Source organism: Stigmatopora argus, chromosome 7, assembly GCF_051989625.1.
Source record: "Stigmatopora argus isolate UIUO_Sarg chromosome 7, RoL_Sarg_1.0, whole genome shotgun sequence".
NCBI lineage: Eukaryota > Metazoa > Chordata > Actinopteri > Syngnathiformes > Syngnathidae > Stigmatopora > Stigmatopora argus.
The window spans coordinates 18,988,759-19,016,251 of NC_135393.1; the positions used below are offsets into that span (position 1 = coordinate 18,988,759).

Consider the following 27,493-nt stretch of genomic DNA (forward strand, 5'->3'; position numbering starts at 1 on the left):
GGCGAGCGAGCGAGCGAGGAAAGTGGTGAGAGGGAGACTCGGAATCTCCACCAGATGGAGAATCGGCGAGCTAGTGGGAGCTCCTTGCACCACCATGCCGACATTTGGATTACCTAAAGTACACAGCAAACCTCCAAAACTTCGGAATTAAGCCTCATTTAGAAGAGGCAAAAAAAGGTACGTGTTGTGTTTAATGTCTCAAACTAGTCCCGTTGCCTGCATTTTTTGCCCCGAATAAAGTGGGGGAAAAGTTGTGCGTCAGTTCGCCTTTTATGGATCCGCGGACGAAATCACGTCGTTGTTTAGATAAAGCTTAGTCTTAACTATAAAACACTTTATTTGTAGAGAAATCGCGACGAGGATTTTCGCCCTGGCTGTTTGAATAAAAGCCCGTTTTTCCATGCGTTTGGAAGGAATTCCTCGCTCGGCTTGTTGCATGAGGTGTTCAGGGTTGGGGGATGGGAATTGGAAATTGGAAAGACTTTTTCCCTAAACGCTTTACTTTGGTTTAAAATAAAGATCTAAAACGTTTCAAACGCGAGAGAAACGGGATTCTTGTTCGTATAGTTTCTTTGCGAGGCTGCGCATTCCCTTTGGTTTCAACTACTATTCCCGAAGTTTGCCCTTTTTTCCTCTATCGCTTTCTTCACAATGGTCGCCCACGAGCAATAGCAGATGGTTCTTTTGTACCTGCTGGCTATGCGTTCTCACATTTAAGGTGAACCGCGATTAATCGCAATATGTCCACGAGGAAATGCTCCACGATTTTTTACCATCGTGATTTCTTGACTCATTTCCTGCCATTGAAAGCGATAGCCATAAAAATATGGAAGAAAGATAGCCCAAGTAGTCCAATAAAACCGTTGTTAACCCTTTATAGGGCGAATGATTATTTTTGCTCATGTGAAAAAACTTTAATATTACGATTATAACATGATTATGGTATTGTATGTATCGTCCTCGTTGCATTTTGACGTTATAGCGGATTAATAAGTACGTTTATAAGCAAATTCAAACTATGTTTACTGGAATGATACAATTTCGGAGGAAATGCTTTTGCTTTTTTGGTTGTTAATTTAAAAATTAAAACATTGGATCACATACTGCTGATTTTGGGCCATTTGGAAGTCACGTTTTGTTGATTTTAGGCCATTTGGAAGTCACGTTTTGTTGATTTTAGGACTATTATGAGGTCACTTCCTCTTGAGTTTGGGTCACTTCCTGTCAATTCAAGTTCAAGTGTAGTTTTATTGATTTGTGGTTCACTTCCTGCTTTTAATGAGTTTTTTTTATTTCTTACTTTCTGATGGAAAATCAGGTCCGTTCCTGATTTTTTGGGGTGCGGGGCTTTTTGAGTCATTACCGTTAATTTAGGTTCATATCAGCTTTTTTTGTTTTATTGTTGTTGTTTATTTTTTTCAGTCGTCACTTCCTGTTGTTTTTAAGCTCTCATCCCTTTGCTTTTGGAGAAATAAACTGTCGTTATGGCCTCAATAACACTACAAAGTTATTTAACGCTAAATCAAACTAAATGTGGATCAAGCGCTACTTTTTTTGGAGTCGCAATAAATCCATTTGCACTTATTTGGGGCAAAAATGCACATCTTTGCTAGCTTCTCCTCGACTCGACGCAAAATTCCAATTTCCGGAGCAACGAGTACTTTGTAAAAGGCGGCGACGCGCATCGCGATTAAGCGATCGCATCACATCCGGTCCTGATGTGTGTGTGTGTGTGTGCGGGAATGGCGCTCGATTGGTTTCTGCGCACCGTGGCTTGATGAGCGCGCGGCATAAATTGCTCATAAAGCAGCGTTGCGTACACACGCCATTATGCAAATGCATTCCATTTCCCATGCATCAATTATGCCACCATGATAGCGCCGTTTTCTTTATCTCCCCGCGCAGCTGTAAAAGTGCAATGCCAGCTTGTGAAAAAAATAAAAATAAAACAAGCCGTTGGCACGGCGACAGAATTAACTCTTTGACTGCCATTGACGTCGCCGCACGTCCAATTTATTTTGACCGGCGGGGGTGAGCTGTCAAAATGGATTGGAAGTCGATCAATAGCGACATCAATGGCAGTTTTTCAAAAATAAATCAGGTTTTTGGGGTTTTTTTTCAAATTTTTGGGGGGCAAAAAATATATTAAACTCAATATTTGCAGTTTTTCCCCTTTTTTGTTTTGATTGAAAATGATGCAAAGAAAAAAAGAGATTTTTTTCTGTTTTTATAGAGAATAGAAAGTAATATTCTTTAGAAATTAAATTTAGCTTAATAATAAATAGGCAATATTTATTTTTCTTTCCTTTGTTTTCTATTGTATAATAACGAGATTAATATTTTCTCCTATTTTTTTAATGGAAGAATTATGGGGGAAAAAACAGACACTAAAAGAGATTTGATTTGCTGTTTTTTTCACTTAAACACTGAAGGCAACATTTACTATATATTTTTACTTCCTATTTTTTTCATTAAAACATTTTGACAAAAACAAGACCTTATTCAAATCATGTTCCTTTTAAAAAATATCTATAAAATACAAACAAAAATCTAAAATGATTGAATTTCTTAAAAACATCTTTGAATACGAATTGCTGTTTTGCCCTAGAACTAGAATTACAAAAAACATAGATTCAAAGACGTATTTGCTCATGGATTATCTGTGTGTCATGGATGATCTGATTCCGGAGCTTTACCTGACGACGCCATGTTCCCTTCCCGCAGGCGATACCGCGAGGGGCGACCCGACGGCACCATGACGAGGCGACGGGCGCATCCGTTGACCTCGCTGACCTCGCTGCTGTTATGGGCGTGGGGCGCCGCCGCCTCCATGCGCTTCACGCGCCCGGCGTACGACGCCACCATCTACGAGAACTCGGCCGCCAAGACCTACCTGGAGAGCCCGCTCAAGATGGGCGTCCACCTGGACGACCCCGCCTGGGAGGTCCGCTACAAAATCGTCTCCGGGGACGACGACAACCTGTTCAAGGCCGAGGACCACCTCCTGGGGGACTTTAGCTTCCTGCGCATCCGCACCAAAGGGGGCAGCACGGCCATCCTCAACCGGGAGGTGCGCGACCGCTACTCGCTGACGGTCAAGGCCTGGGAGCGCGGCGGGCAGGCCGAGTGCCGCGCCCGGGTGGACGTCCGCGTCCTGGACACCAACGACCTGCGGCCGCTCTTCTCGCCCACTTCGTACAGCGTCACGCTGGCGGAGAACGCGCCCCTGCGCGCCAGCGTGGCCAAGGTGACGGCCACCGACGCCGACGTGGGCACCAACGGGGAGTACTACTACAGCTTCCGCCAGCGCACCGACGCCTTCGCCGTGCACCCCACCAGCGGCGTGGTGACCCTGACGGGCCGGCTGGACTACGGCGAGACGCCGCTGTACGAGCTGGAGATCGTGGCCGAGGACCGCGGCATGAAGCTCTACGGCAGCGGCGGATTCAGCAGCACCGCCAAGTTGACGGTGCGGGTGGCGAGGGCCAATCGGCACGCGCCGACCGTGACCGCGCTGGCCCTGGCGCCCTCCCGCGCCGACCCGGACCCCGTCTACGCCCTGGTGACGGTGGAGGACGCCGACCCGGGGCCCGGCGGCGAGGTGGCCTCGCTGGGCATCGTGGCCGGCGACCCGCTGCGCCACTTCAAAACGGCGAGGAGCAAACCCGGGAGCAAGGAGTTTCAAATCAAGGCGGCCGAGGACGTGGACTGGGAGGGCCGGCCTTTCGGATACAACCTGACCCTGCAGGCCCGAGACGACGGCGACCCGCCGCGCTTTTCCTCCGTGGTGTCGGTGCACGTGGCCCCGCCCCGCTCGGAGCCGCCGCCCGCCGTCTTCGAGAGGGCCGTCTACCGGGGCAACCTCAGCGAGTTCGCGCCACCCGGCACGCCCGTGGCGAAGGTCGGCGCCCTCCCCGCGCGGCCCGGCCTCAAATACGCCCTGGACCGCAAGTGGGACGCCTTCGCCATCGACCCCGACACCGGCCTGATCAGCACCGTGGGGCCCGTCCGCGCCGGCGCCGACGGCCGCTTCCGGCTGGGCGTGACGGCCGACGGCGGGAGGGCCTCGGCCGCGGTCGTGGTGGATGTGGCGGACGTCAACGACAACGCGCCCGAGTTCTCGCGGACGTCATACCGGGCCGGCGTGGACGAGAACGCCCCCGTCGGGACGGTGGTGGCGACGGTGAAGGCCACGGACGCCGACCGCGGCGAGAACGGCTACGTGACGTACAGCCTGGCCGACCCCGAGCCGCCGCCCTTCGCCATCGACCACTTCACGGGCGCGGTCAGCACGTCGGAGCCGCTGGATTACGAGCTGATGCCGCGGGTCTACGCCCTGAAAATCCGGGCCTCGGATTGGGGCTCGCCCTTCCGCCGCGAGTCGGAGGCGGTCCTCACCGTCACCCTGAACAACCTCAACGACAACGACCCGGCCTTCGAGAACGTGGACTGCGACGTGACCGTGCCCAGGGACCACGGCGTGGGCGAGCAGATCACCGCCGTGTCGGCCATCGACGCCGACGAGCTCCAGCTGGTGCGCTACTACATCCGATCCGGCGACGAACTTGACCTCTTCGACCTCAACGCCAACTCCGGCGTGCTCTCCCTCAAGAAGACGCTGAGCGAGGGCGCGGCGGCCGCCACCTCCTTCCACGCCCTGCGCATCGTGGCCAGCGACGGCGAGCGCCAGACCCCGCCCATGTCCATGAACGTCACCGTCATCACCGCCCGCACGCCCGTGCAGGTCAAGTGCGCCGAGACCGGCGTGGCCGCCGCGCTGGCCGAGAAGCTGCTGCGGGGCGGGAAGATCCGCCCGCCGGCCGAGCCGGACGACGCCTTCGCCGACGTCCACTCGGTCAACCGCCACGCGCCGCGTTTCGCCGACTCCTTCCCGGCCGCCGTGGAGGTCCGGGAGGACGTGCCCGTGGGCGCCCGCGTGGCGCGCCTGGCCGCCTCCGACGCGGACGGCGGCTTCAACGGCATGCTGGTCTACGTGATCTCGGGCGGGGACCCCGAGAGCCGCTTCGTGGCGGAGACGGAGACGGGCTGGCTCTCGGTCTACTCGCCCCTGGACCGGGAGACCAAGGACCGCTACACGCTCAACGTGACGGCGTACGACCTGGGGATCCCGCAAAAGTCCGCCTCCCGCCTGCTGGACGTGAAGATTTTGGACGCCAACGACAACAGCCCGCGCTTTTTGCAGGATTCCTACCGGGCGGAAATCGGCGAGGACGCGCCGCCCGGCACGGAGATCGTCCAGGTGGCCGCCACGGACAAGGACGCGGGTCGGAACGGCGCCCTGGGGTACTCCATCTTGGGCGGGAGCCAGCACTTTGCCGTCCACCCCGAGTCGGGGGTGGTGACGGTGATCGGGGCGCTGGACCGCGAGCGCCGCCCCGTCTACGACCTGAAGATCGCGGCGCGCGACCTGGCCGAGCGCGAGCCTCAACGCGTGTCGGTGGCGCCGCTCCGCGTGGTCCTGGAGGACGTCAACGACAACCCGCCCAAATTCGTGCCCCCCAACTACCGCGTCAAGGTGCGGGAGGACCTCCCCGTGGGCGCGGTGGTGACGTGGCTGGAGGCTCACGACCCCGACGCCGGGCCCTCGGGCCAGGTCCACTACAGCCTGACGGACGACGGCGACGGCACCTTCGAGGCCGACCGCGCCAGCGGCGCCGTGCGCCTGGCGCGCGCCCTGGACTACGAGAGCAGGCAGGTGTACAACCTGACGGCCAAGGCCAAGGACAAAGGCAAGCCGGCGTCCCTGTCGTCCACTTGCTTCGTGGAAGTGGAGGTGGCGGACGTGGACGAGAACCTCCACCGGCCTTTCTTCCGCTCCTTCGCCGAGAAGGCCCTGGTCAAGGAGGACGCCGCCGTGGGGACTCTGGTGGCCACCATGGCGGCCCAGGACGAGGACAAGGGACGGGACGGGGAGATCCGCTACTCCATCCGGGGCGGCTCCGGTCTGGGGGTCTTCTCCATCGAGGAGGAAACGGGTAAGTCATGATGGTTCCTTCACTATATTGTTGTTGTTGTTGTGGCGGGGGCGGGGCTAAATCTTGCCCCGCCTTCCACGCCGTGTTTTGACGTTAACTTTGCCCTAAAACAAGGGTGTCAGACTCGGGTTGGTTCGCGGCCCGCTTTAACGTCAACTTGATTTCACGTGGGCCGGAACGTTTTAGATATAATATTTACATTTTTTTAATAAATGGATTAAAAGAACTGGATTAAAATCCCTGAATATTCCATTTTTATAGATCTAAAACAATGTTTATTTGAGCTTTTTTTATATATATTTTTTTTATTGATTTTACAAAATGATGTTTCAACTAAAAACACGGATTACGCAACCCGAGTCAGGGCTCCATTCTGCCATCTTTGGACAAATTGCAAAAATAAACCCATCAACTTTTTTTTGCTTTTGGAAGGCGGCGTCCGGCATGCGACGGGTTAACGGCTGCCTCCGTTGAGCTCCAAAATAAGCGGTCTGGAATTCCAGGAGTTCCTTCGGCGCCCAACCCCCAAGCCCAAGCCCGACCACTTTGCGCGCTTGTTTTGGAAGCTCCCGAAAAAACACTTCCCGTGTGGCCGGAGCCGACTCGACTCCGCAAAAGTTTCCGACCGCCGCTAGCTTTTTATTTTAAAACAGTCGTCGAGAACGGACGCGTACGTTCAGCGGCTGACGTAACTTTTTACAAATATTTGACAAATATTGTTACGATGCCGTCCGATAAAACCGCGCCGTCGTACGTTAGCCTAGGGAAATTCATTTCACCATTGGCTCGGTGGGCGGTTAGCGTGTCGGCCTCGCAGTTCTGGGGTCCTGGGTTCGATCCCAGGCGGGTCCTCGCCATGTGGGGTGTGCATGTTCTCCCCGGGCTTGCCTGGGTTTTCCCCGGGTGCTCCGGGTTCCTCCCAAATGCCAAAATGCTGTCCGATAAAACCGCGCCGCCGTACGTTAGCCCGGGGAAATTCATTTCGCCATTGGCTTGGTGGACGGTTTGCGTCTCGGCCTCGCAGTTCTGGGGTCCCGGGTTCGATCCCAGGTGGGTCCTCGCCGTGTGGGGTTTGCATGTTCTCCCCGGGCTTGCGTGGGTTTTCCCCAGGTGCTCCAGGTTCCTTCCAAATCCCAAAAATATCCATGCTAGGCTAGCTGGTTGACTAAATGAACTCTAAATTGCCTAACCCTAGCAACCATTGGTTGCCCTTTGTCTCCTTCTACCCTGCGATTGGCTGTCCAACATTCCCCAACATTTTGCTGATTGTTTTGAGCTTTTTTGCTTTTAAATCAGGAATCAAATCTTCGTCATAATTTTCCTCTTTTGATTTTAACGATCCATTTTCACCAACTCTTTGTATTCTTCCAAAAGCATCATTTTGCACCAACATTTTTTTCTTTTTATCCTTCCAAAAACACATCATCGACTCGTAAACCAATTTCATGCAGACACACGTTAAAAAATGTAATGAGTATTTTATTGGCTTTTCGGAATTCAACAACAACAACAACAACCTGCCGTCGAGTCCAACGCGATTGGACACCTTCCATATTTCAGTGGATGGACCGCCATGGTTTGTCTCCATGCGACCAAGCGTGACCCGCGTTAAGAATCCAACTCAACACATTTGCGGTATTTATGAGCGTTGAGATTCCTCACCGGATACCCGTGCGAAATTTCTTTTCGGGGGGGAGAGGGGTGCTTCCTCTCGGGTGGCTGTGTTAAAGGCCGGGAACCCCCCCCCAGCGTGGTCCCAACGGGGTCGCCGCCGCCGCGTATCATCTGGCGCTGGCCGGCCTTCCCCCGCCGTCGCCAACAACGCGCTTGTTTTACGAGCGAACGGATTAGCGGGACGCGCTTGTTCGTCTCTGTCACGTCCGTCATTCCTTCTTTTTTTTTCCGGCGTCAATTATTTCCACTGGGATTGTTACAAATCAACTTTTTTTGACGTGACTTACTTATTATGGCGTGACCTACTTTTGACTTTCTGCTGTTTGCTTTCCTTCAAATAAATGCAAATTACAAAGGACTTTTTTTCCCATTTATATAATATATATATATATATATATATATATATTTTTTAAATCAACCTAAAAAATAAAGTCATGTAAGTGTCCAATGGAAAGTGAATATTTAGCTTTTTTTCCAAAATAAAATACAAAATATTTTGAATATAATCATAGCTTTTCTAAATATGGATATTATGTCTTATTTCTTTTATTACTTAAAATATACTTTTAATACATTCATGATATCTACTTTGATGTTATGTTTTATTTTATATCCTATTGTATTTCCGCTTTTATTGCTAATAAGAATTTTAAAAAAGAACATTACCGTATTTGCTGGACTATAAGTCGCACCTGAATATAAGTCGCACCAGCCCAAAAATGCATAATTAAGAATGGAAAAAAACATAAATAAGTCGCACTGGAGTATAAATCGAATTTTTGGGTGGGAAATGTATTTGATCAAATTCCACCCCAAAAACATACATGACCTCTTGAAAGGCAATTTAAAATAAAAATTGAGAACAACAGGCTGAATAAGTGTACGGAATAAAAACGTTACATAACTGACATGCCTGGTAACGACGTCACATATTAAGAGTTATTCCACGCTAAACTATGAAAAAAAATGATTTATAATCCGAAAAATACGCTATTTATATCCTTTTAAGCGAATAAAATACACAAGTAAGGTGACATTGACTGTTAAAGAGGTTTTTAAAAAGGAAAAGAGGATTTAGGGCCTTTTAAGTTCAAGCAAAAGAATTGAAGAATTCCCAATCCCAATTGTTTTAACGCTAGTTTGTTTGCCTCTTAGCGGACAAACGGATGGACGGATGAACGGTCGGATGAACGGTCGGCCTATTGTCGGCTAATCCCAGATCTGTGCGGCCCGCTTAGGGCTCTTTGCTTAATCCCCATGCTTACGCTAAGTGCTTATCAGAGGTACATTGATAGGATAGGATTGTCTCTCCGAGCCCAATCCCGGTCGGACGCGTCTCCAAAAGGCCGGCGTCCTTCTTGGATAGCTGTCCAATCATTTTTCCCCATTTTAACGCGGTCCGCAGCCAGTCCAAACGGACGAGAGGTTGTCGCCCAACCTTTATCGCTAGCGCTAAACAAGTCAAAGATAGGCATAATCTGCCGACTCATTTTTGCTTGTTGGATTACAATTTTTGGCATCCATTTTATTTTAGGAACATTTGCTGCCAGACTATTTTAGTTGACTGTTCATTGGACCATTGTAATGCACTCATTCACGATGGCTAGCATTACATGCTAGGTTAGCCTGTCAACTCATTTTGGTTCCATGATAATGTTGCTAGCAGGCCATGCTATATTAGCATGCCAACTCAGTTTGGTTCCATGATAATGTTGCTAGCAGGTCATGCTATATTAGCATGCCAACTCATATTGGTTCCATGATAATGTTGCTAGCGGGCCATGCTATATTAGCATGCTAACTCATTTTGGTTCCATGATAATGTTGCTAGCAGCCCATGCTATATTAGCATGCCAACTCATTTTGGTTCCATGATAATGTTGCTAGCAGGCCATGCTATATTAGCATGCCAACTCTTATTGGTTCCATGATAATGTTTGTGATTCATCTCATTTTGAGATAAATCATCTCCCTTTAAATTGGACGTATGGTGCCAAAAACGTTATTTTTCAGTCTGACTTTCTGTTTTTGGGCCGCTGACGACGTCAAACGTCCAATGTAGCTTTGGCTCGGTGCTAGCGCTAACGTCAAAACTAGCCCGAGGGCCCTTTTCTTGGCCCCCCTGACCTTCACGTGACCTCTCACGACCGGAGTAGATAGCAAACGGGCTCGTTATTCGGCGATTTAGCACCACTCAAAACCGACAGGTGAGCGAATAAAGCTAGCGGGGAATTTCTTAAGCGGCTTTCACCAACGCGAGCATCCGCGCTTTTTGCTTTAGCCGGCCGGCGCCGATCAACTTTGTCCCGTCGCGCGCATTCCTGCCGCCGTCTCCACGGCGACGGCGCTGGAGCGGGAGAACTCTTTGGATTGGATTCAGGTGCCGGCCGGCCGCTTTCCACTCGCCACTAAAACTGGGGCCGACCCTCCCTGATCGCATTTCACGGCCCGACAAAAAAACTGGAGAAAAAAGTTGGATTTTTTTTCTGTTCTTTCTCAGCGTTCTGGGGTTGAGGGTTCGAGTCCAGGTGGGCTTGGGTTAGGGATTTCCTCCCACATCCCCCAAAACATGGCTAGGCTAATTGTATGCTAACTTGTTCCAAGCGATGAGTGATTGGCTGGCCACAGAGTCAGGTTTGGCTGGGATTGGCTCCAGCACCCCCCGCAAACCTTGTTCTTCCCACATGCCCCAAAACATGGCTAAGCTAATTGTATGCTAACTTGTTCTTAGCTATGAGTGATTGGCTGGCCACGGAGTCAGGGTTGGCTGGGATCGGCTACAGCACCCCTCGCGAACCTTGTTCCTCCCACATACCCCAAAACATGGCTAGGCTAATTGTATGCTAACTTTTTCCTAGCTATGAGTGATTGGTTGGCTGGGATTGGCTCCAGCACCCCCCTGCGAACCTTGTTCCTCCCACATTCCCCAAAACATGGCTAAGCTAATTGTATGCTAACTTGTTCCTTGCTAGCGAGTGATTGTCTGGCCATGGAGTCAAGTTTGGCTGGGATTGGCTCCAGCACCCCCCTCGAACCTTGTTCCTCCCACATTCCCCAAAACATGGCTAAGCTAATTGTATGCTAACTTGTTCCTAGCTAGCGAGTGATTGTCTGGCCACGGAGTCAAGTTTGGCTGGGATTGGCTCCAGCACCCCCCTCGAACCTTGTTCCTCCCACATTCCCCAAAACATGGCTAGGCTAATTGTATGCTAACTTGTTCCTAGCTAGCGAGTGATTGGCTGGCCATGGCCACGGAGTCAGGGTTGGCTGGGATTGGCTCCAGCACCCCCCGCGAAACTTTTTTGTTGTTTGAAAATATAAGTTACATTTATTTTCTGTGCGCATTTTTTTTAAAGTATTCAAAATGATGATAAGGATGGATATCATGGCTTATGGGTTTATTTTCCCACCCCTAATATCTACCACAAATGGACTCTTCCATTTTTTTTCCCAGAAAAGCTTGGGTATGTTTTTTTTTTATCGTGGATTGTCAAACCAGAAGCTTCCGTTTCATCTTCTCTCGCTCTACTTTAACCGGGTGGCTTGTTTGAATAAGGCCCTTTTGTGTGTGTGTGTGTTTGTGTGTGTAGTGTAGTGTAGTGTACACAAAACAAAATGGCTGCAGGTCAGCGCAGTTCACATCTTGCTAAGCTCAGGTAACTTGGAATAACAAAGCCGCCAGGGATAAAAGCGGAAAGCAAATCTGGTTTTGTGGCTTTTTTTGTCTTTTTTTCGTGGCCTGGGGGCTGTTTTTTTGTGTGTGTTTTTTTTGGGGGGGGGGGGGGGGGGCAATGGGATAAGGTAGTATGACGGATAGCGGCGGCGGCGAATGGGCGCGTTATCGTTTCACGCGCTTCGCTCGATCGCTCGGTTTCAGGTGTCGCTTTAACGTCGGGATTTGCCAACTATGTGCAACTATGAAAGACTTTCAAAATAAAAGTTTGGATTGTCGTCAAAGCTGCATATTTCTTTTTTTTTAGATCTTTTTTTTTTTCAGATTAGAATTCCAGTCCATTCATAATCGAAGGGCTGAAAGTGAAGGAATAAATTTCAATACCATTGACGGTTCAAGATGTCCAATTTTTTTTTGACTTTTTTCAGAAAATTAATAATATTTTTAAAATGTGAAAACTAGACAAAATTGAATATTAGCCTTTTTTTCCATTTGAATTTACTAAAGCACATTTTTAATTGAACTAAAATGACAAAAATAAATAAAATGCTAAAACTTGAGTTTTATTTATATAGCATATTTACTCTTTTTCCCCTTTCATGTTCTATAAAAGAAAAACATATATATAATTATATGTACTGGTACTTCATTAGACCGGGCAGCCAATTGACTTCTCTCGCTGTCAATGGCAGCTAATGAGTTAACAAAAAAATGCAAGGCAATGAATCCCCAGCTAAAACACGCAGGATTTCTTTTGTTGAAACACTCGGATTTTTTCAATTTAATGTGTTTCCGGTTGGTCCGTCTTGACTGCTCTGTGCTCTTTCTTTCACAACCCCAAACCCCCCCCCCCCTTCCATTAGACCCCCACTCTCACACCCACACACCCACCACACACACACACATTTTCATGGGTTCCGATTGAGGTGGTAGCTTGAAAGCTCTTTTGTTTGCTCAGCTGAAGAGCAGTAAAACAAACTTCCCCGCCGGCCAAATGTAAAGAGCCCACTGACCCGTTGACCTCTGCGCGCCAATACCCACACCCGCACCCGCACCACGTACACTCATACGTGGCCACTTTGCGGATCGACAGTCGCGGCTTTGATCGCCTAAAATACAGAAATTGTTTATGGTGTCGGAATGATAAAGGTCCAAATATGAAATAGCCATAAAACCAACCACAGTGATTGACATATTGCGGCGGGCCTTTGAACTTAATAACCGCAATAAATGAGGGATTACTGTACAGTCATACCTTTTGAGATACAACCTTAATGCGTTCCGGGACTGACTCGTATCTCAAATCAACGTTTCCCATAGAAATTAATATTATGAGTATTTTTCCACACTTGAAAATATTATACGCAGTGGTTTAAAGTATTTTTCACACTTGAGAAAAATGTTTTTCTCAGAAATATTTTTCACTTTTTGCGGGATTTTTGCATTTTTTTTACAGAATGCCGCGAAAAACGGGGGACTACTGCGAAAAATATTTTTCGCAGTATTCCCCCATTTTTTGCAGTGTTCCGTAAAAAAATGCAGCAAAAAAACGCAAAAAGTGAAAAACGGGGAATACCGTAAATGAAAAACGTCCCTCTAAAAACAAAAACCAATGACATTCCGTTTCTGACCCGCCCAGGTATCATCCGCACTCAAGAAGCGCTTGACCACGAAAGCACGCCCCACTACTGGCTGAGCGTATACGCGGCAGACCGAGGCGTGGTCCCCCTCTCCGCCATGGTGGAGGTCTTCATCCAAGTCCAGGACGTCAACGACAACGCGCCGCAAGCCTCGGAGGCCGTCTACTACCCCTCGGTGATGGAGAACTCGCCCAAGGACGTGTCGGTGGTCCGGATCGACGCCGTGGACCCGGACGCCAAATCCGGCGACAAGCTGGCCTATCGGATCACCAGCGGCAACCCGCAAGGATTCTTCGCCATTAATCCCAGGACGGGTAAGAAGCGCTCGCCCTCGTGAAATTTGCGTCCATACCTGCCGTCAATGAGGTCAAATTCAAAGTCGATTGTTTTGGCTCCTCCCACTCCCACCTTCTCGCGCGGCGTTCCGCAAATGGCGTGACCATTAATATTTTATCGGCTTTTTATGCGTGCGTGCGGTCCTTTTTCGCCGCTCCCAAAGGTTGCCGCTGACTTATTTTAGTTACCGCCGCCCATTTCCCATTTGAACTTCCTGCCCAAATAAGGACGCGGAACGCCAGCAAGCGGCACCGCTAGTTTTCCCAAGCAGACGGGGGGAATCATTAATGCAAGATGCAAGAGCTGGCTAACTTTAATTTGCCCTTTTTTGTCGCTGATTAAATGTAAATGTGGCAAGAGGGGGCGGGGTCAATATAGTGATGCGGTTTGCTCAATTTTCATTGGTTCATTCGCCACCTGCTGTCAAAACGGCGCCTTAAGGGTTAATAAGGAAGGAGGACCAACGCTGCCGTCATAAAAAAATGCATAAAAGTGGGAATAAAAATGATTATGCAAAAATGTATGCTTGAAAAATGATAAAAATGACAAACTTAAAGGCCACCTCTACTTACAAATTTTTCCTATGAAATATGCAAAGCTTTTGATCCAAGATAAAATGTAAATACACTTCCTGTATGCTTTTATAGACATATTTTTTAAAATATAATAATAACAAAAATTAGTTTTTTTGTTGTTGTCTGGCGAGAGCTGCTTTCTCATTGGCTCCTTTCGCCTTGAAATTAATTAAATCATTTTCCGAGCTGCTTATAGTTGGGAGGGGGGGTGCCGGAGCCTATCCCGGGCCTACCAGTGACAAACTTTCACAGAAAAATAGAACGGTCGAGCATCTTTTTGGAAAACACATCGTTGGCGGCCATCTTGGGTGGGGCACCAGCAATTGGATACTCCGATATTTCTCCGTACTCAGCGACATTGTCATTTTCTAAAACGTGGGCGGTAGCGCGGCGTCAAATTTAGCCATTTCCTTTTAAAGGATTCTCTATGAAAAATGGGACGCGTCAACGTATATTGCCGCTCTGCCAAAATGTCCAAGTCGACCGACCGCACGCACGCGAGGCCTTTTTTCCCTTCATAATAACATGTTCTAAATGCGCGCCGGACCTCCGTTTGGGTCTTGGCGTCGCTACAAAGCCGGCCGTGGAAAGGAAAGGAACCAAAACCTATGTTTTGCGCGCAACACGTGTTCCTAGCTAACAAGCTAGCATCCACGTCGGGGATTTCAAAGCGTCCAGGTTTTCTTTCACGCGTCCTGTTGGGCTAAAACTACATTTATTGACTCATTGACTGCAAATGAATCTATTTTGACACTCGAATTCATTTTTTGTTCATCTAAAAATTGAGAATATCCAAATTTCTGTAATCAAAGTTCTGATTTTTATAAGTTGCATATTTTTTTGTTTCCACGTTGGTGCTTGAATTTGCATTCAACAAAGGTACGTGAAAAAATATGCAAGTAGATTAAAAAAGATTGAAAAATATTTGCAAAATATAAAGGAAAATGGGAGGATGAGAGATGGAAAAGTGATTCACCTTGAACTGAAAAGGCATTTTTGTTTGAAGGCGAAACGCCTCTTCGACAAACAAAAACGAAGCTTGAGCAAAGGTCAAAGGTCGACGTTTTTATTTCACCTTGGTAAAAGATAGCCGCTTTCTGGTTAAACAGGCGACTGATAAGCGCCCTTAGCAACCATTTGTTTTTTCCCCGCGTGGCCCCGGTAACCGTCGCCGCCGGGCCAAGGCGCCGTTCAAAGTCCGCCCGGGCGCGACGTCGGCGATAGGCTGGCGAGCGCGCCCGCCGTGTTTGCTTGGGATAGGCTGCGGCGCCCCCGCCACTCTTGCAAAGACAAGCACATGACCGAATGAATCCAAAGAAATGGAAAAATCCACATTATTAATTTTCTGATTGGTCCAAAAATGTATTTTAATAACAAAGGCGCCATTTTTTTTTCTGTTGTCCGATACAATCTAGCGTAAAAGTTGTTGCTGGAATAAAGCGCGACCGTTTGAGGGAGTCTTTTTCCAATTGCTTTTAAATTGCTCCAATAAAGCGTTTAGATTGGCTTGTCGCCGTTACCTTTCTGCTCCGTCCGTCCGTGTCGGGAAGTCCGATAAGGAAAGGATGCCTCCGACAACTTCCTTCCTGCTCGCTCGCTCGCTCGCTCGCTGTGCCAAGGTCAAACTATCCAGTCTATCCAGTTGGCCACTGGCAAAGAGACGCTTTCCGTCAATTTATGGCTCTCCATCTTTTGACCTTGTCCAAATCGTCCTAACACAGGGGTGTCAGACTCGGGTTGGTTGGCGGGCCGCGTTAACGTCAACTCCATTTCATGTGGGCCGGACCATTTTAGATATCATATTTAGATTTTTTTTTTTAAATGAATGGATTAAAAGAACTGGATTAAAAGCCCTGAATATTCCGTTTTTTATAGATCTAAAACAATGTTTATTTTAGCTTTTTTAAAATATATTTTTGGATTTTACAAAATGATTTTTGAACTAAAAACACAGAAAAAATGGATTCAAAAATGACAATTATTGATTTAAAAGGGGGAAATCAGGAAATTTAACATACATCTATATCTATCATTTTAATTTGATCCTAAAACAGAAAGTCGGCACTCATCATTTACTTTCCCGGGCCACACAAAATGATGCGGCGGGCCACATTTGGCCCCCGGGCCACCACTTTGACACGTGTCCTAACATATCGCCATATTTTCTGATCCAAATCGCCAAAAGAGCTGCCAAATACTCCAAAATCTTCCATACTTTACTACGGGAGTTTCGATCAAACAGCCAAAAAACACATTTTCTATGAAAACCGCGATAAACAAAAATCAAGCAATGTTTTTTTTCACAAATTTACATGGGAAAAAAATGTCAAAACATTGTTTTTTTGCTGGCCATTTTAACTTACCGTCACAAACGTTCCATTATTTTATTTTGAAAGTACCGTGCCGACTTCCTTTTCACGAAAACGTGATTCGTCGTTGATTTGCTCAGTTTTTTATTTTTTTATTGTTTTTTGCAAGAGTTGTAAAAAGAAAACCATTTAAAAAGCATGCGATAATATTCATACTTTGTTTTTTTCTTGTACGCGTCGCTGCTCCACACCATTTGCTGCCATCCTCCCACTTCTAGTGGATTGGACGCCTACGAGCGATGAACTCAATGACACACTTTTATTTCGTTTTTAAAAAATGACCATGTATATGTTTGTTTATTTATTTTTTTGCTTTGAATGAACGTAGGAACGGATTGTTCTTCCGTGGCATGTACTACACCAAAGATATTTTCTTTCTTTCTTTCCCACTCGGCCACGATGAAAAAGAAAAGCTCGTTTTTTTTCTTCTTCTTTTTTTTCTTCTTTCCCTTGAATGAAAATCAGTAGTTTTGTGTTTAAGATTAAAAAGAGCCCCAAAAGGAGGTCCCAAAATGGAAAAGGAAGGTTTTCCTAATTGCAGTGCTCAGCCCGCCTGCCCGCCGCTATTTGTGGCTCGCCCGCGCTCGGCCTTGGCTGGCGGAAATCCTGCCTTCTTCTTGGCGCGGAGGGAGGGATTGGTCGCTGGCCCATTTGCCTCGAGCTGCAATTAGCCTTTTTTCTACCCCTGAAATGTGCAGCAAAAAAGAAGCCTTGAACGTGAAAACAACAACAACAAACGTGAATTGGATTCAAATATGAAGTTTAACCCTTTGATGTCATCAATTTTCTGTCTATTTATGAATGGACAAAAATACTCAATGAAATTATTCATTATAATCTCACCAATTTTAATTCAATATCAAACATGTGATTTCTTTTTTATTTAAAATTCAATTTTTTTTTTAATTATTAATTTTGTCATTTTTATTTAACATTCAAATACTTTTTTAAAAATTTATTTTGCCATTTTTATTTAAAATTCAAATAATTTATTTTAAAATTATTAATTTCGCCATTTTTATGTAAAATTCATTTTTTATTATTATTAATTGTTCCATTTTTATTTAAAATTCAATGTTTTTTTAATTTATTAATTCTGCCATTTTTATTTAAAATTCAAATATTTTTGGTAAATTATTAAATTAGCCATTTGTAGTTAAAATTCAAAAAAAATGTTTGCTATTTTTTTATTTAAAATTCAATTTTTAAATTATTAATTTTGCCATTTTTATTTAAAAATCAAATATATTTTTTAAAATTATTAATTTTGCCATTTTTATTTCTATTCTTGAATACATTTCCTGCATTTATATATGTTTATTATTATTATTTTTATATATGCATGATTTTACTCATGGCTTTACATATTGCAAAATTACAAAACTAACCATTGTTTCTCTCGCAAAAAAACCCCAAATCAAGACAAGGAAAAAAGCTTATTTTTTTATGTTGTGGTGCTGCCGTTTTTCTTTGTCTTTGTTTGGACAGCTTGCGTTGGAATCCGCCCGAGTTCTTTGCGAGCCTTTGCGACATTTCGCAAGTGTCCGAGCGCTCGCTCGCTCGCTCGCGGCCGGCCGGCCGGCAGCTGCCTTCCTCCGCCTACTTCTTTACGGCGAGAAAACTTTGAACGGCGACACCTGCGCATCATTTGTCAAAGTGTTGGATTCGGCTGGATTTTCAAAATAAAGCGCGCTCACCCGAATGTGTTCCCTCTCCGCCAGGCCTGCTGACGACAACATCGAGGAAGTTGGACAGGGAGCAACAGGACGAGCACATTCTCGAGGTAAGGCTATTACATTTCACGCCATTTTGTCAAATTGTTTTCCAGCAAAGTGGGGCTGTGAACCAAAATGGCGGGCTTCCTCTTGGGTTTCCAGCATTGGTCCCTTGAGGCTTTTCTTTGGTGCTCCATTTACTTTACAAAGCTGGGTTTTAAATTTCTAGTCTTTATGTAAAACCGTCTTCAGGGGCTGAATTTGAAAAATCTCAAGCACATTTCTGGTCCAAAATGGTGGACTTGTTGTTTGTTTTCCAGCATAGTCTGTGGAGACTTTTTAAAAGCTCTCTTTAGTAACCTCGTCTTTATTTAAAATTGTCTTCAGGGGCTTTATTTAAAAAAAAAAGAACCTTCACGGGTTGAATTAAAAAAAAAATCTTCAGGGACATTTCTGACCCAAAATGGTGGACTTGTTGTTTATTTTCCAGCCTATTCTGTGGAGACTTTTTAAAATCTCTCCTTATAATTACTCTCGTCTTTATATAAAATTGTCTTCAGGGGTTGAATTTAAAAAAAAAACTTCAATGGCTGAATTTTAAAAAAAAAATCTTTAGGGACATTCCTGACCCAAAATGGCGGACTTCTTGTATGTTTTCCAGCATTGTTTGTGGAGACTTTTTAAAAGCTATTCTTATAATTACACTCGTCTTCATTTTTCTCGTCTTTATATAAAATTGTCTTCAGGGGCTGAATTTAAAAAAAATTACCTTCAAGAAAAATTTAAAAAAAATAATCTTCAGGGAAATTTCTGACCCAAAATGGCGGACTTGTATGTTTTCCAACATTGTCTGTGGAGACTTTTTAAAATCTCTTCTTATAAGTAAGCTCATCTTTATATAAAATTGTCTTCAGGGGTTGAATTTAAAAAATACCTTCAAGGATTGAATTAAAAAAATAATAATCTTCAGGGACATTCCTGACCCAAAATGGCGGACTCGTTGTATGGTTTCCAGCATTGTCTGGGGAGACTTTTTAAAATCCCTCCTTATAAATACTCTCGTCTTCATATTTTCATCTTTATAAAAAAATGTCTTGAGGGGTTGAATTAAAAAAAAAAAAATCTTCTGGGACATTTCTGACCCAAAATGGCGGACTTGTTATATCGTTTCCAGCATGGTCTGTGGAGTCTTTTGAAAAGCTCCTTATAAGAAAGCTCATCTTTACGTAAAATTGTCTTTAGAGGCTGAATTTTTTCGTTTTTTAAAGATATAATTTCCGTCTCATTTTTTTGTTTTCTCGAGACTTTTTATAACTGGCGAGAAAGCAACTTTTTAAAATGTCCCGTTCCCACGTCCAAGTGTCTTCGGGTCTGAATTTTTTCCGCTCTTCTTTTCATTTTTGAGGGCGCTCTCGCTCGGTCCACTTTATCATGTGTAAATGTCTATAATTCCGTGGTTAACGCTGAAAGATGTTCCTGAAAGGACGCTCATTTTAAAAGCGGGTGCTCTCAAATTTAAAACGGCACCCGCATAAATCACAAAAAGCCTGCCGAACTCGATTGGTCGCGGCGTCTTTTTTTGGTTTTCTCCGACACGAAGCGGCCGCGGATGTTTTACACTGCAGGCTTTTAATTGACCTCGGCTGTGCAAAGTTGATAATGGCGCCTTTTTAATTAGCCTCCTCCCCCTCCCCCTCCCCCTCTTCTTCTTCATGGCCTTTAATTACAGCGGGGAGGGGCGGGCGGCATGGGCCCGCTCGTACATCTGTCGCCCGAGCTGCCATTTTTTTTTTCTTCCCCGCTCCTTCTCAGATAGCGTTCTGTGTTTCAATTATAGCGCGAGAATGGATTTTAATGGCTCATTTCAAAAGGAATTTACTTCTCGGTATATATTTGCTGACATTGACAGCAACAGACGTCCAATGGCGTGGCGGCAAATCATATTCATTCATTTTCTGCTTAATATAACAGTGTCAGACTCGGGTTGGTTTGCGGGCCGCATTAACATCAACTTGATTTCACGTGGGTCGGACCATTTTAGATATAATATTTAGATTTTTATTTTATAAATGGATTAAAAGAACTGGATTAAAAGCCCTGAATATTCCGTTTTTAATAGCTCTAAAACAATGTTTATTTTAGCTTTTTTAAATATATTTTTTGATTTTACAAAATGATTTTTGAACTAAAAACTGAAAAAATGGATTAAAGAATGACAATTATTGATTTAAAGGGGAAAATCAGGAAATTTAATATACATCTATACTCTTCATTTTAATTTGATCCTAAAACAGAAAGTCGGCACTCATCATTGACTTTCCCGGGCCGCACAAAATGATGCGGCGGGCCAGATTTGGCCCCCGGGCCGCCACTTTGACACCTGTGGCTTAGTACTTTAAATGGTTAGACGTCTAGTGACGTCAATGGCAGACAATGAAAAAACATTGTTGTTCCCCAGGCCAAAATGGGCCACCAATGAGTTTATCACGAGTAAACATTTATTAAATTTCAAGATGGACGCCGACATTGATTGACACGGATTGGACGTCTAGCGCCGTCAAAGGCAGCCTTTTAAACAAATAGCAGAAGCATTGACATGGATAAAATCCTCTCAGGTGGACAATCCTTTAGTCATAACTGGATTTTAACGCCAATGTGTCGTCTTTAATGGGAACGTCGCCTCTACCAAGATGGCTGCCCTGAGGCTGTGTTCATCCTTTTACTGTTAATTGAAATCTTGGCCAGTGGAAAAAACGTTTTATTTGTACTCTTTGAAAAAATGATTACAAATTTGGGTCAAATTCCATATGTTAGGATTCAAACGGATAAAAGGAAGTCGTTTAAAAATACTATGCGCCCCCCCACCCCCCTCTCCCCCCGATTGGGCGGCGGAATCCGGAAGCCATTTTCAGCAGCTGCACTTTGACGACCCTGCTAAAGCACCCGCACGTGGGGCGCCTTCAACTTTTACGAGCGGAAGGGGTGCGCGGGGGAGGGTGTAACGGGGGGGGTGGAAAGGACAGAGAGCTCAAAGAGCGCCGTTCCCGCGTGGGGGGAGGGAAGAGAGCGCGACCTGCCCGGGCATGCCGACGGATGGCCTCTTCAACCCGAACGAGAAACAATCGAGAAAGAAAATCAGTTGTCGGGAAGCGTTTGCGTCACCACCTGGCAAAAGTTTCAATTTATGTTTTGCTACTCATCGAAAAAAACAACTGCAATTGAACTATGCACAGTTTAAAAGAGCACCGTGAAAGACTGCAGGCAAAAAAAGGTACTGCGACCACAGTAGAACTTTAGAAGTGCATGATATCACTTGGCTTTGGGTTGCCAGATAAGCTCATACCAAGGTGGTTCCGTCAAAAAAAGCCAAAAGCGAACAGATTAACATGAGCAATTTATTGATTATTTATTAATTATTATTTATTGATTACTTGTTTGTTTGTTGTTAGTTGCGCACTTTGGTAAAACTTTAAATCTCATTATACTTGTATGATGACAATAAAAGCATTCGATTCAATGACGTCAACAAAAAGCTCGTGTCGTCTACAAGCAAAATCGGTATTTTCTATTTACAGTAATCCCTCAATTATCGCGGTTAATGTAGAGCAGACATGGCAGCGATAAATGAAAACCGCAAAGTGGGGTCATCCCTATTTTAAAAAAATAATAAAATAAAAAATATTTTTTTACTTCAGTGCTGAGTCCTAGTAGCAAGCCGAAGAAAGGGGAGTGGCTTCCACTTGCAAGTTTTAGCATGGATTTTCACATTTTTATGAATTTGCCACAAAAATTAATTAGCAAATAAAAAATTTCCCCCAGAAAAAAAACCACGATGTAGTGAAACCGCGATAGTTGAACCCGCGATATTCGAGGGGTTACCGTAAATCACTATATTCTATAGAAAGTCCCATTGGACGTCGTCCTCCGCGAGCCAATGAGTTCAGATTATTCTTCGCGTGGGACACGATTAGCCAAATGAATCTGTTTTTGTCGAATCCCGACTAATGTCGTCTCGTCGGCAGTAAAATAAATATGAAAAGGGCGTCCGGTTCCATTGAGCGCCTTCAATCGTCCAAATCGGCGCCCGCTCCAACTCGGGCGCAAAGAACAGATGCGCTTTAATGTGTCATTAACGGGATTTTATCGCGGACCGAAGAACGAAAAAAAAAGGGGACTTTCTTAGGACATTGAACACACCGTGAAAGAAGAGCACAACAAACATCGGCGTCGTTAAGAAGCATCTGTCCGCCGCGCGCCATTTGCTAGCGTCATTTCAATTAGCCGGCTAATGGAGTTGTTGTCCGCCAAAACGCGACGCTCCAACGAGTCTCTCGGGCGAAATGGGGCGGCGGCTTGGAGGAGATGTTGTCCAAAAAAGTCAGTGAGGACACATGATAGTGTTTGTTCTTATCCGTCCTCTACGTACGCAATTAAATGCTTTTATTTTGACGACATGTGTCCAAAAAACAGTGTAAGTCGACTAGAAAATCCCCCAAAATCAATAGAAAGTCATCCAAAATTTACAGTAAGTACCCTGAAATGACAAGGACAGGAAGTGTCCAATTCACGGATGTCCATCTTTCAGTGCCATTGACGCCGCTAGACGTCCAATCCGTTTAAAATTTCGGTCTTCCTATTCAAAATGGCCGACTAGCGCCGAAATAAGTTGACTTTTTGAGCCAAAAATTAACCGGTGATGCCGTGGGCGTCAACCAAACTGAGTTCGACGACCCGCCGTCCATTTTCTGGGGCATTTATGAGTCACTTCCTGTTTATTTTGGCACTTTTTTCGGGTCACTTCCCTTCCCATACGTCCATTGGAAATATCCGTCAAGGGAAATCTTACCCTTGCTCGCCATTGACAGTAACAGTAAGCCCCCAAAAAATATTTCATAAGATTGACCCATTTTTTTGCAGCCAATGAGCAAAAACTAGCGCTCATTTTTTTTCTAAACATGACCCCTCCTCCCCCACAGGTCACCATCACCGATCAGGGCGCCCCGGCCAAATCGGCCACGGTGCGCGTGATCGTGAGGGTGCTGGACGAGAACGACAACCGTCCGCTCTTCCTGGAGAAGATCTACAAGATCAAACTCCCCGAGCGGGAACGCGGCCCCGAGAAAGAGCGTCCGGCCGCCCGCCGCGACCCCGTCTACCGGGTAGTGGCCTCGGACCGCGACGGCGGCGCCAACGCCGAGATCTCCTACAGCATCGAGGAGGGCGACGAGGAGGGCAAGTTCTTCATCGAACCCAAGACCGGGGCCGTGTCCTCCAAGAAGTTCTCGGCGGCGGGGGAGTACGACATCCTCACGGTGGGTGATGCTCCTCCCACATTCATCCGATCACCCCCCCCAAAAAATCTATTTTCTTCTAGATTTTTTTATATAAATGGATTAAAAGAACTGGATTAAAAGCCCTGAATATTCCGTTTTTTATAGATCTCAAACAATGTTTATTTGAGCTTTTTTTATATATATTTTTAGATTTTACAAAATGATTTTTGAACTAAAAACACAGAAAAAAATGGATTAAAAAAATGACAATGATTGATTTAAAAGGGGGAAAATCAGGAAATTTAATATACATCTATACTCTTCATTTGAATTTGATCCTAAAACAGAAAGTTGGCACTCATCATTGACTTATTCGGGCCGCACAAAATGATGCGGCGGGCCAGATTTGGCCCCCGGGCCGCCACTTTGACACGTGGTATAACGGATATAACTCAAAATTCAAACAATGTTTTATTTTGATTTTTTTTCGTAACGGCGTCAGATCAAAGCGGTGGACAACGGGCGTCCGCAGAAGTCGTCGACGTGCCGCCTCCACATCGAATGGATCCCCAAAGCGGTGGTGCCGGAGGACGCCGCCCCGCTGCTCTTCGAGGAGTCGCCCTTTTCCTTCTCGGTGATGGAGAGCGACCCGGTGGCGCACATGGTGGGCGTGGTGGCCACCGAGTCCTCCGACGTCCCCGTCTGGTTCCACGTTTCCGGTGAGCGCCCGACTCTCCCGTCGCGTGGAAATCTGGAAATGTCGCTTTAACCCGGCGGGCCTTTTCTTGACCCCTTTCTTCTTCTTCTTCTTCTTTTCTTCTCGCGATACTTTTGCCTTTTGTCTCCGTGCCTCGTTATGCTTTCAAGGAGGCATTGAGGAATCGGAGATGTTTTACGTCCTTCAGATGGCTTGCGACCACAATTGTACAGCAGAAGGTATCTGCTGGCAGACCGGTCGGCGTCCAATCCTCATCCTCATTCGCTCTCTTTATTTTTACGTGCCCGTTTTCCACTGTGACGTGTCAATGTTCCACTTAAGGCGTTTTTTTTACATGATGACGATGACGAAAGACTGTCATGTGCATGCCAGGCCGATAGGTGGCGGTGTGACTTGGGTAGAGAAGAATTTTTTTTTTTTTTTTTAAATGATGAAAATGAGTCATTTAAAAACAAAAAAAAATGATGACCTTACTCAACAAAGGATTTTTTACTTGTTTTTTATGAGAAAATAATCAATGACAAAACATGAAGAAACATAGATAACTACTTTAAATTGCTAAAAAATATATTTGTTTTGGTTTATAAATAAAAACCAAAAAGGCTTGTGCAACGTGTAAACCGACAACAAAGCACTTGCTGTTCAGATGTATTCATTTAATTGGAAGAATATAAAGTATCTGTTTTGCTTGTGGAATACATGAATGCACATTTTTCCAGCTAGCAAACATCGTTGTCATGTAAACCTACGTCTGAAACCACACCTTTTTCCCATTTGTGCTCCCTAAAGTGTTGTTTCAATGTGCCACGAAATGTTGAGCATGTGACAAACTAAAAATGCCTGCACTATTGTCATCCTACACATAGAAAACAAATCTGCCTGCTAGCATGCTAGCTAGCAGACCGCAAACAGCTCATTCTGAGTGGGATATCAGGTTCTTTTTAGTGGGCGGAGCCAAAGAAACTGAGAAAGGAACACAAATTTGACTCTGATTTCATTAGAAAGCCTTTTTTGTTATGAATTTACGCCCCCAAAATGCTCCGCTTTGATTTGAAAGTCACACGCTAAACTATTTCTTCTTTTTGTGATGGTGTCGGCGTTCATCCAAACGACGTTTTTGTCTTGTCTTTCTCGCCGTGACGCCATTTTCGCCGTTTTTAGGCGGAAACTACGACAGCCGCTTCGACGTGGGCAAGGCTAGCGGGACGCTCATCGTGGCCCGCCCGCTGGACGCCGAGCAAAAGTCCAACTACAACCTGACGGTGGAGGCCACCGACGGCACCCGGACGGTCAGCACTCAGGTAGGAGGAGACTAAACTGGGGGGGGCGGGGCTCTCAAAAGTATGGAAACAGGAAATGTTGCGCCCTGTTATGATATTGTTACTTCAATTTCTTGTTCATTTACTGCGGCTAGTTTGATTCACCTCCGTCAGCCGAGTGGATAGCGCGTCTGCCTCGCAGGTTTGAGGTCGAGGGTTCGATCCCCGCTGGGTCGTCACTGTAGAATTTGCGCGTTTTCCCTGGGCTTGTGTAGGTTTTCTCTGGGTACTCTGCTCTCATCCCAAATACTCAAAAATATGCATGCTAGGCTAATTGTATGCTAAATTGCCCCAAGCTATGTTTGGTTGTTTGGATCCTCGTGCCCTGCCATTGGCTGGTTTTAATAATTTGGGGGCACTTCCTGTTGATTTGGTGGCAATTTTTGGAAGCACTTAGTTTTGATTTCAAGTCATTTTCTGTTGATTGGGCCATTTCCGGGTCACTTCCTGATTATTTTAGGCTATTTTCTGCTTAAATTGTCACTTCCTGTTCATTTTAGGGCAATTTTCAGATTTTTTTTCTTGTTTTTTTTGTGTGCGCGCATCAAAAATTATAACCACCAATGACAAAAAAAGACGAAATTAACATTTAGTATTTCTTTTTGTCTATTAACAAAAAACAGAGTATTAAATATTCATCTTCCAGAAGCACTTTTTAATATTTTTTTCTTAAAATTTCCCACAAAAAGCAAGCAAGGAACGATTCAAATATGAGGAAAATATGCAAATGTGAACGCCGACGGCGACGCGTCCCCCTTTACACGAGTCGCGGTTCTCACGGTCACGCCTCGTTCCGCCAGAATCGCTAGCGTAGCGGCGCGCTAGCCTTCTGGGCTCTCGCGCACGCCGTCCTTTGTCCTCGGCCGCCAAAGAATCCGTTTGGTGTCGCCGGCTATCAATGCGGCCTTTCATGGCCAGCCGCGCCGTGCTCGTCCTTTCATTTAGCGCCACGCTAGCAAACAATGTTACATTCTTAAAAGCACCAGTTGAGCTTCAATCAAACCTGAACTAGAATTGAAGAACTATAGTCTTTTTTTGGCTTGTTCTCTTCTTAAAAAAAAACATAAAACAAAAATTGGATGCATTTTCAGCTTCAATTTTATTCCATTTTCTGCCGTTAAAAAAAAAATCAAATAATTAGCAAAAATGTTAAAATATTTTCTAGTTTTATTGCCATTTTTTCTATAATTAAAAATTAATGAATATTCATAAATACTTCCATTTTATATATGATTATTATCTACATCACAGGTGTCAAAAGTGGCGGTCCGGGGGCCAAATCTGGCCTGGGAAAGTAAATGATGAGTGCCAACTTTCTGTTTTAGGATCAAATTCAAATGAAGAGTATAGATGTATATTAAATTTCCTGATTTTCCCCCTTTTAAATTAATAATTGTCATTTTTTAATCCATTTTTTCTGTGTTTTTAGTTAAAAAATCATTTTGTAAAATCTAAAAATATATTTAAAAAAGCACAAATAAACATTGTTTTAGATCTATAAAAAAACGGAATGGAGTTGACGTTAACGCGGCCCGCGAACAAACCCGAGTCTGACACCCTTGATCTCCGTTTTCTTCTATTTGATGTACTGTTTCAATGTAATAACAAACTCAGCATGCCAGTTCATTTTTCAAATTCTTTCCGTTTGTTTGCCAGCAGGAGGGGGGCGGGGCAGGGCGGCGGGAGGCGGGGCAGTCAAGGAAAGAGGCGGGGCAGACGCCTCAGCGTTATCGCTCCCTCAATCAAAATCATATGGAAGCTTTCAACGGCTAACGGCTAGCCGCGCTTGGCAATTTTCCCTCTTTTTAAGGTTAAATATGCTTTGATTTGTTTTCATTGGCTTCCGGGAAGAGCGGACGCACAATTGTAGCGTGCTGTTAATCCTGTTTTGGGAACACGTGCTTCCGGCGGGAGGGCGTCGGAATTAATCCTCCGATAATTGAATTCAGAAAGAAAGAAAAAAGGAACACAAACCGCGGCGCCTTTGCTCAACGTGACCCTTTTTTGCACCGCTGTCACGTCACCCTCGCCCTTCGGTATCGCTCCATCTGTCATGTGTACACACGCCGTCTCAGTCACGCTTTTGCGCAGCACTCCCTGGAGGAAGTAACACACACTTACACACACTTACACGTACGAATCTGGCGCTTTCGGCGCCCGCCGGTTAGTCGTTTTTGCGATCGACGTGACGAAAAAATGTCCTGT

General features: G+C 45.5%; 1 protein-coding gene across 1 annotated transcript in view; it reads left to right on the plus strand.

Moving 5' to 3' along the window:
• Positions 1-19: 19 nt before the first annotated feature.
• fat1a (FAT atypical cadherin 1a) overlaps positions 20-27,493 on the plus strand; it is a 57,252-nt gene continuing 29,778 nt past the window's right edge. Inside the window, exons 1-8 of the mRNA XM_077605607.1 lie at positions 20-177; positions 2,725-5,996; positions 12,983-13,297; positions 17,985-18,046; positions 22,955-23,290; positions 23,754-23,970; positions 24,119-24,187; positions 25,131-25,270. Of these exons, the coding sequence (XP_077461733.1) occupies positions 2,756-5,996; positions 12,983-13,297; positions 17,985-18,046; positions 22,955-23,290; positions 23,754-23,970; positions 24,119-24,187; positions 25,131-25,270 (4,380 nt within the window). The 5' untranslated portion in view covers positions 20-177; positions 2,725-2,755. The remainder of the gene's footprint in view (positions 178-2,724; positions 5,997-12,982; positions 13,298-17,984; positions 18,047-22,954; positions 23,291-23,753; positions 23,971-24,118; positions 24,188-25,130; positions 25,271-27,493) is intronic.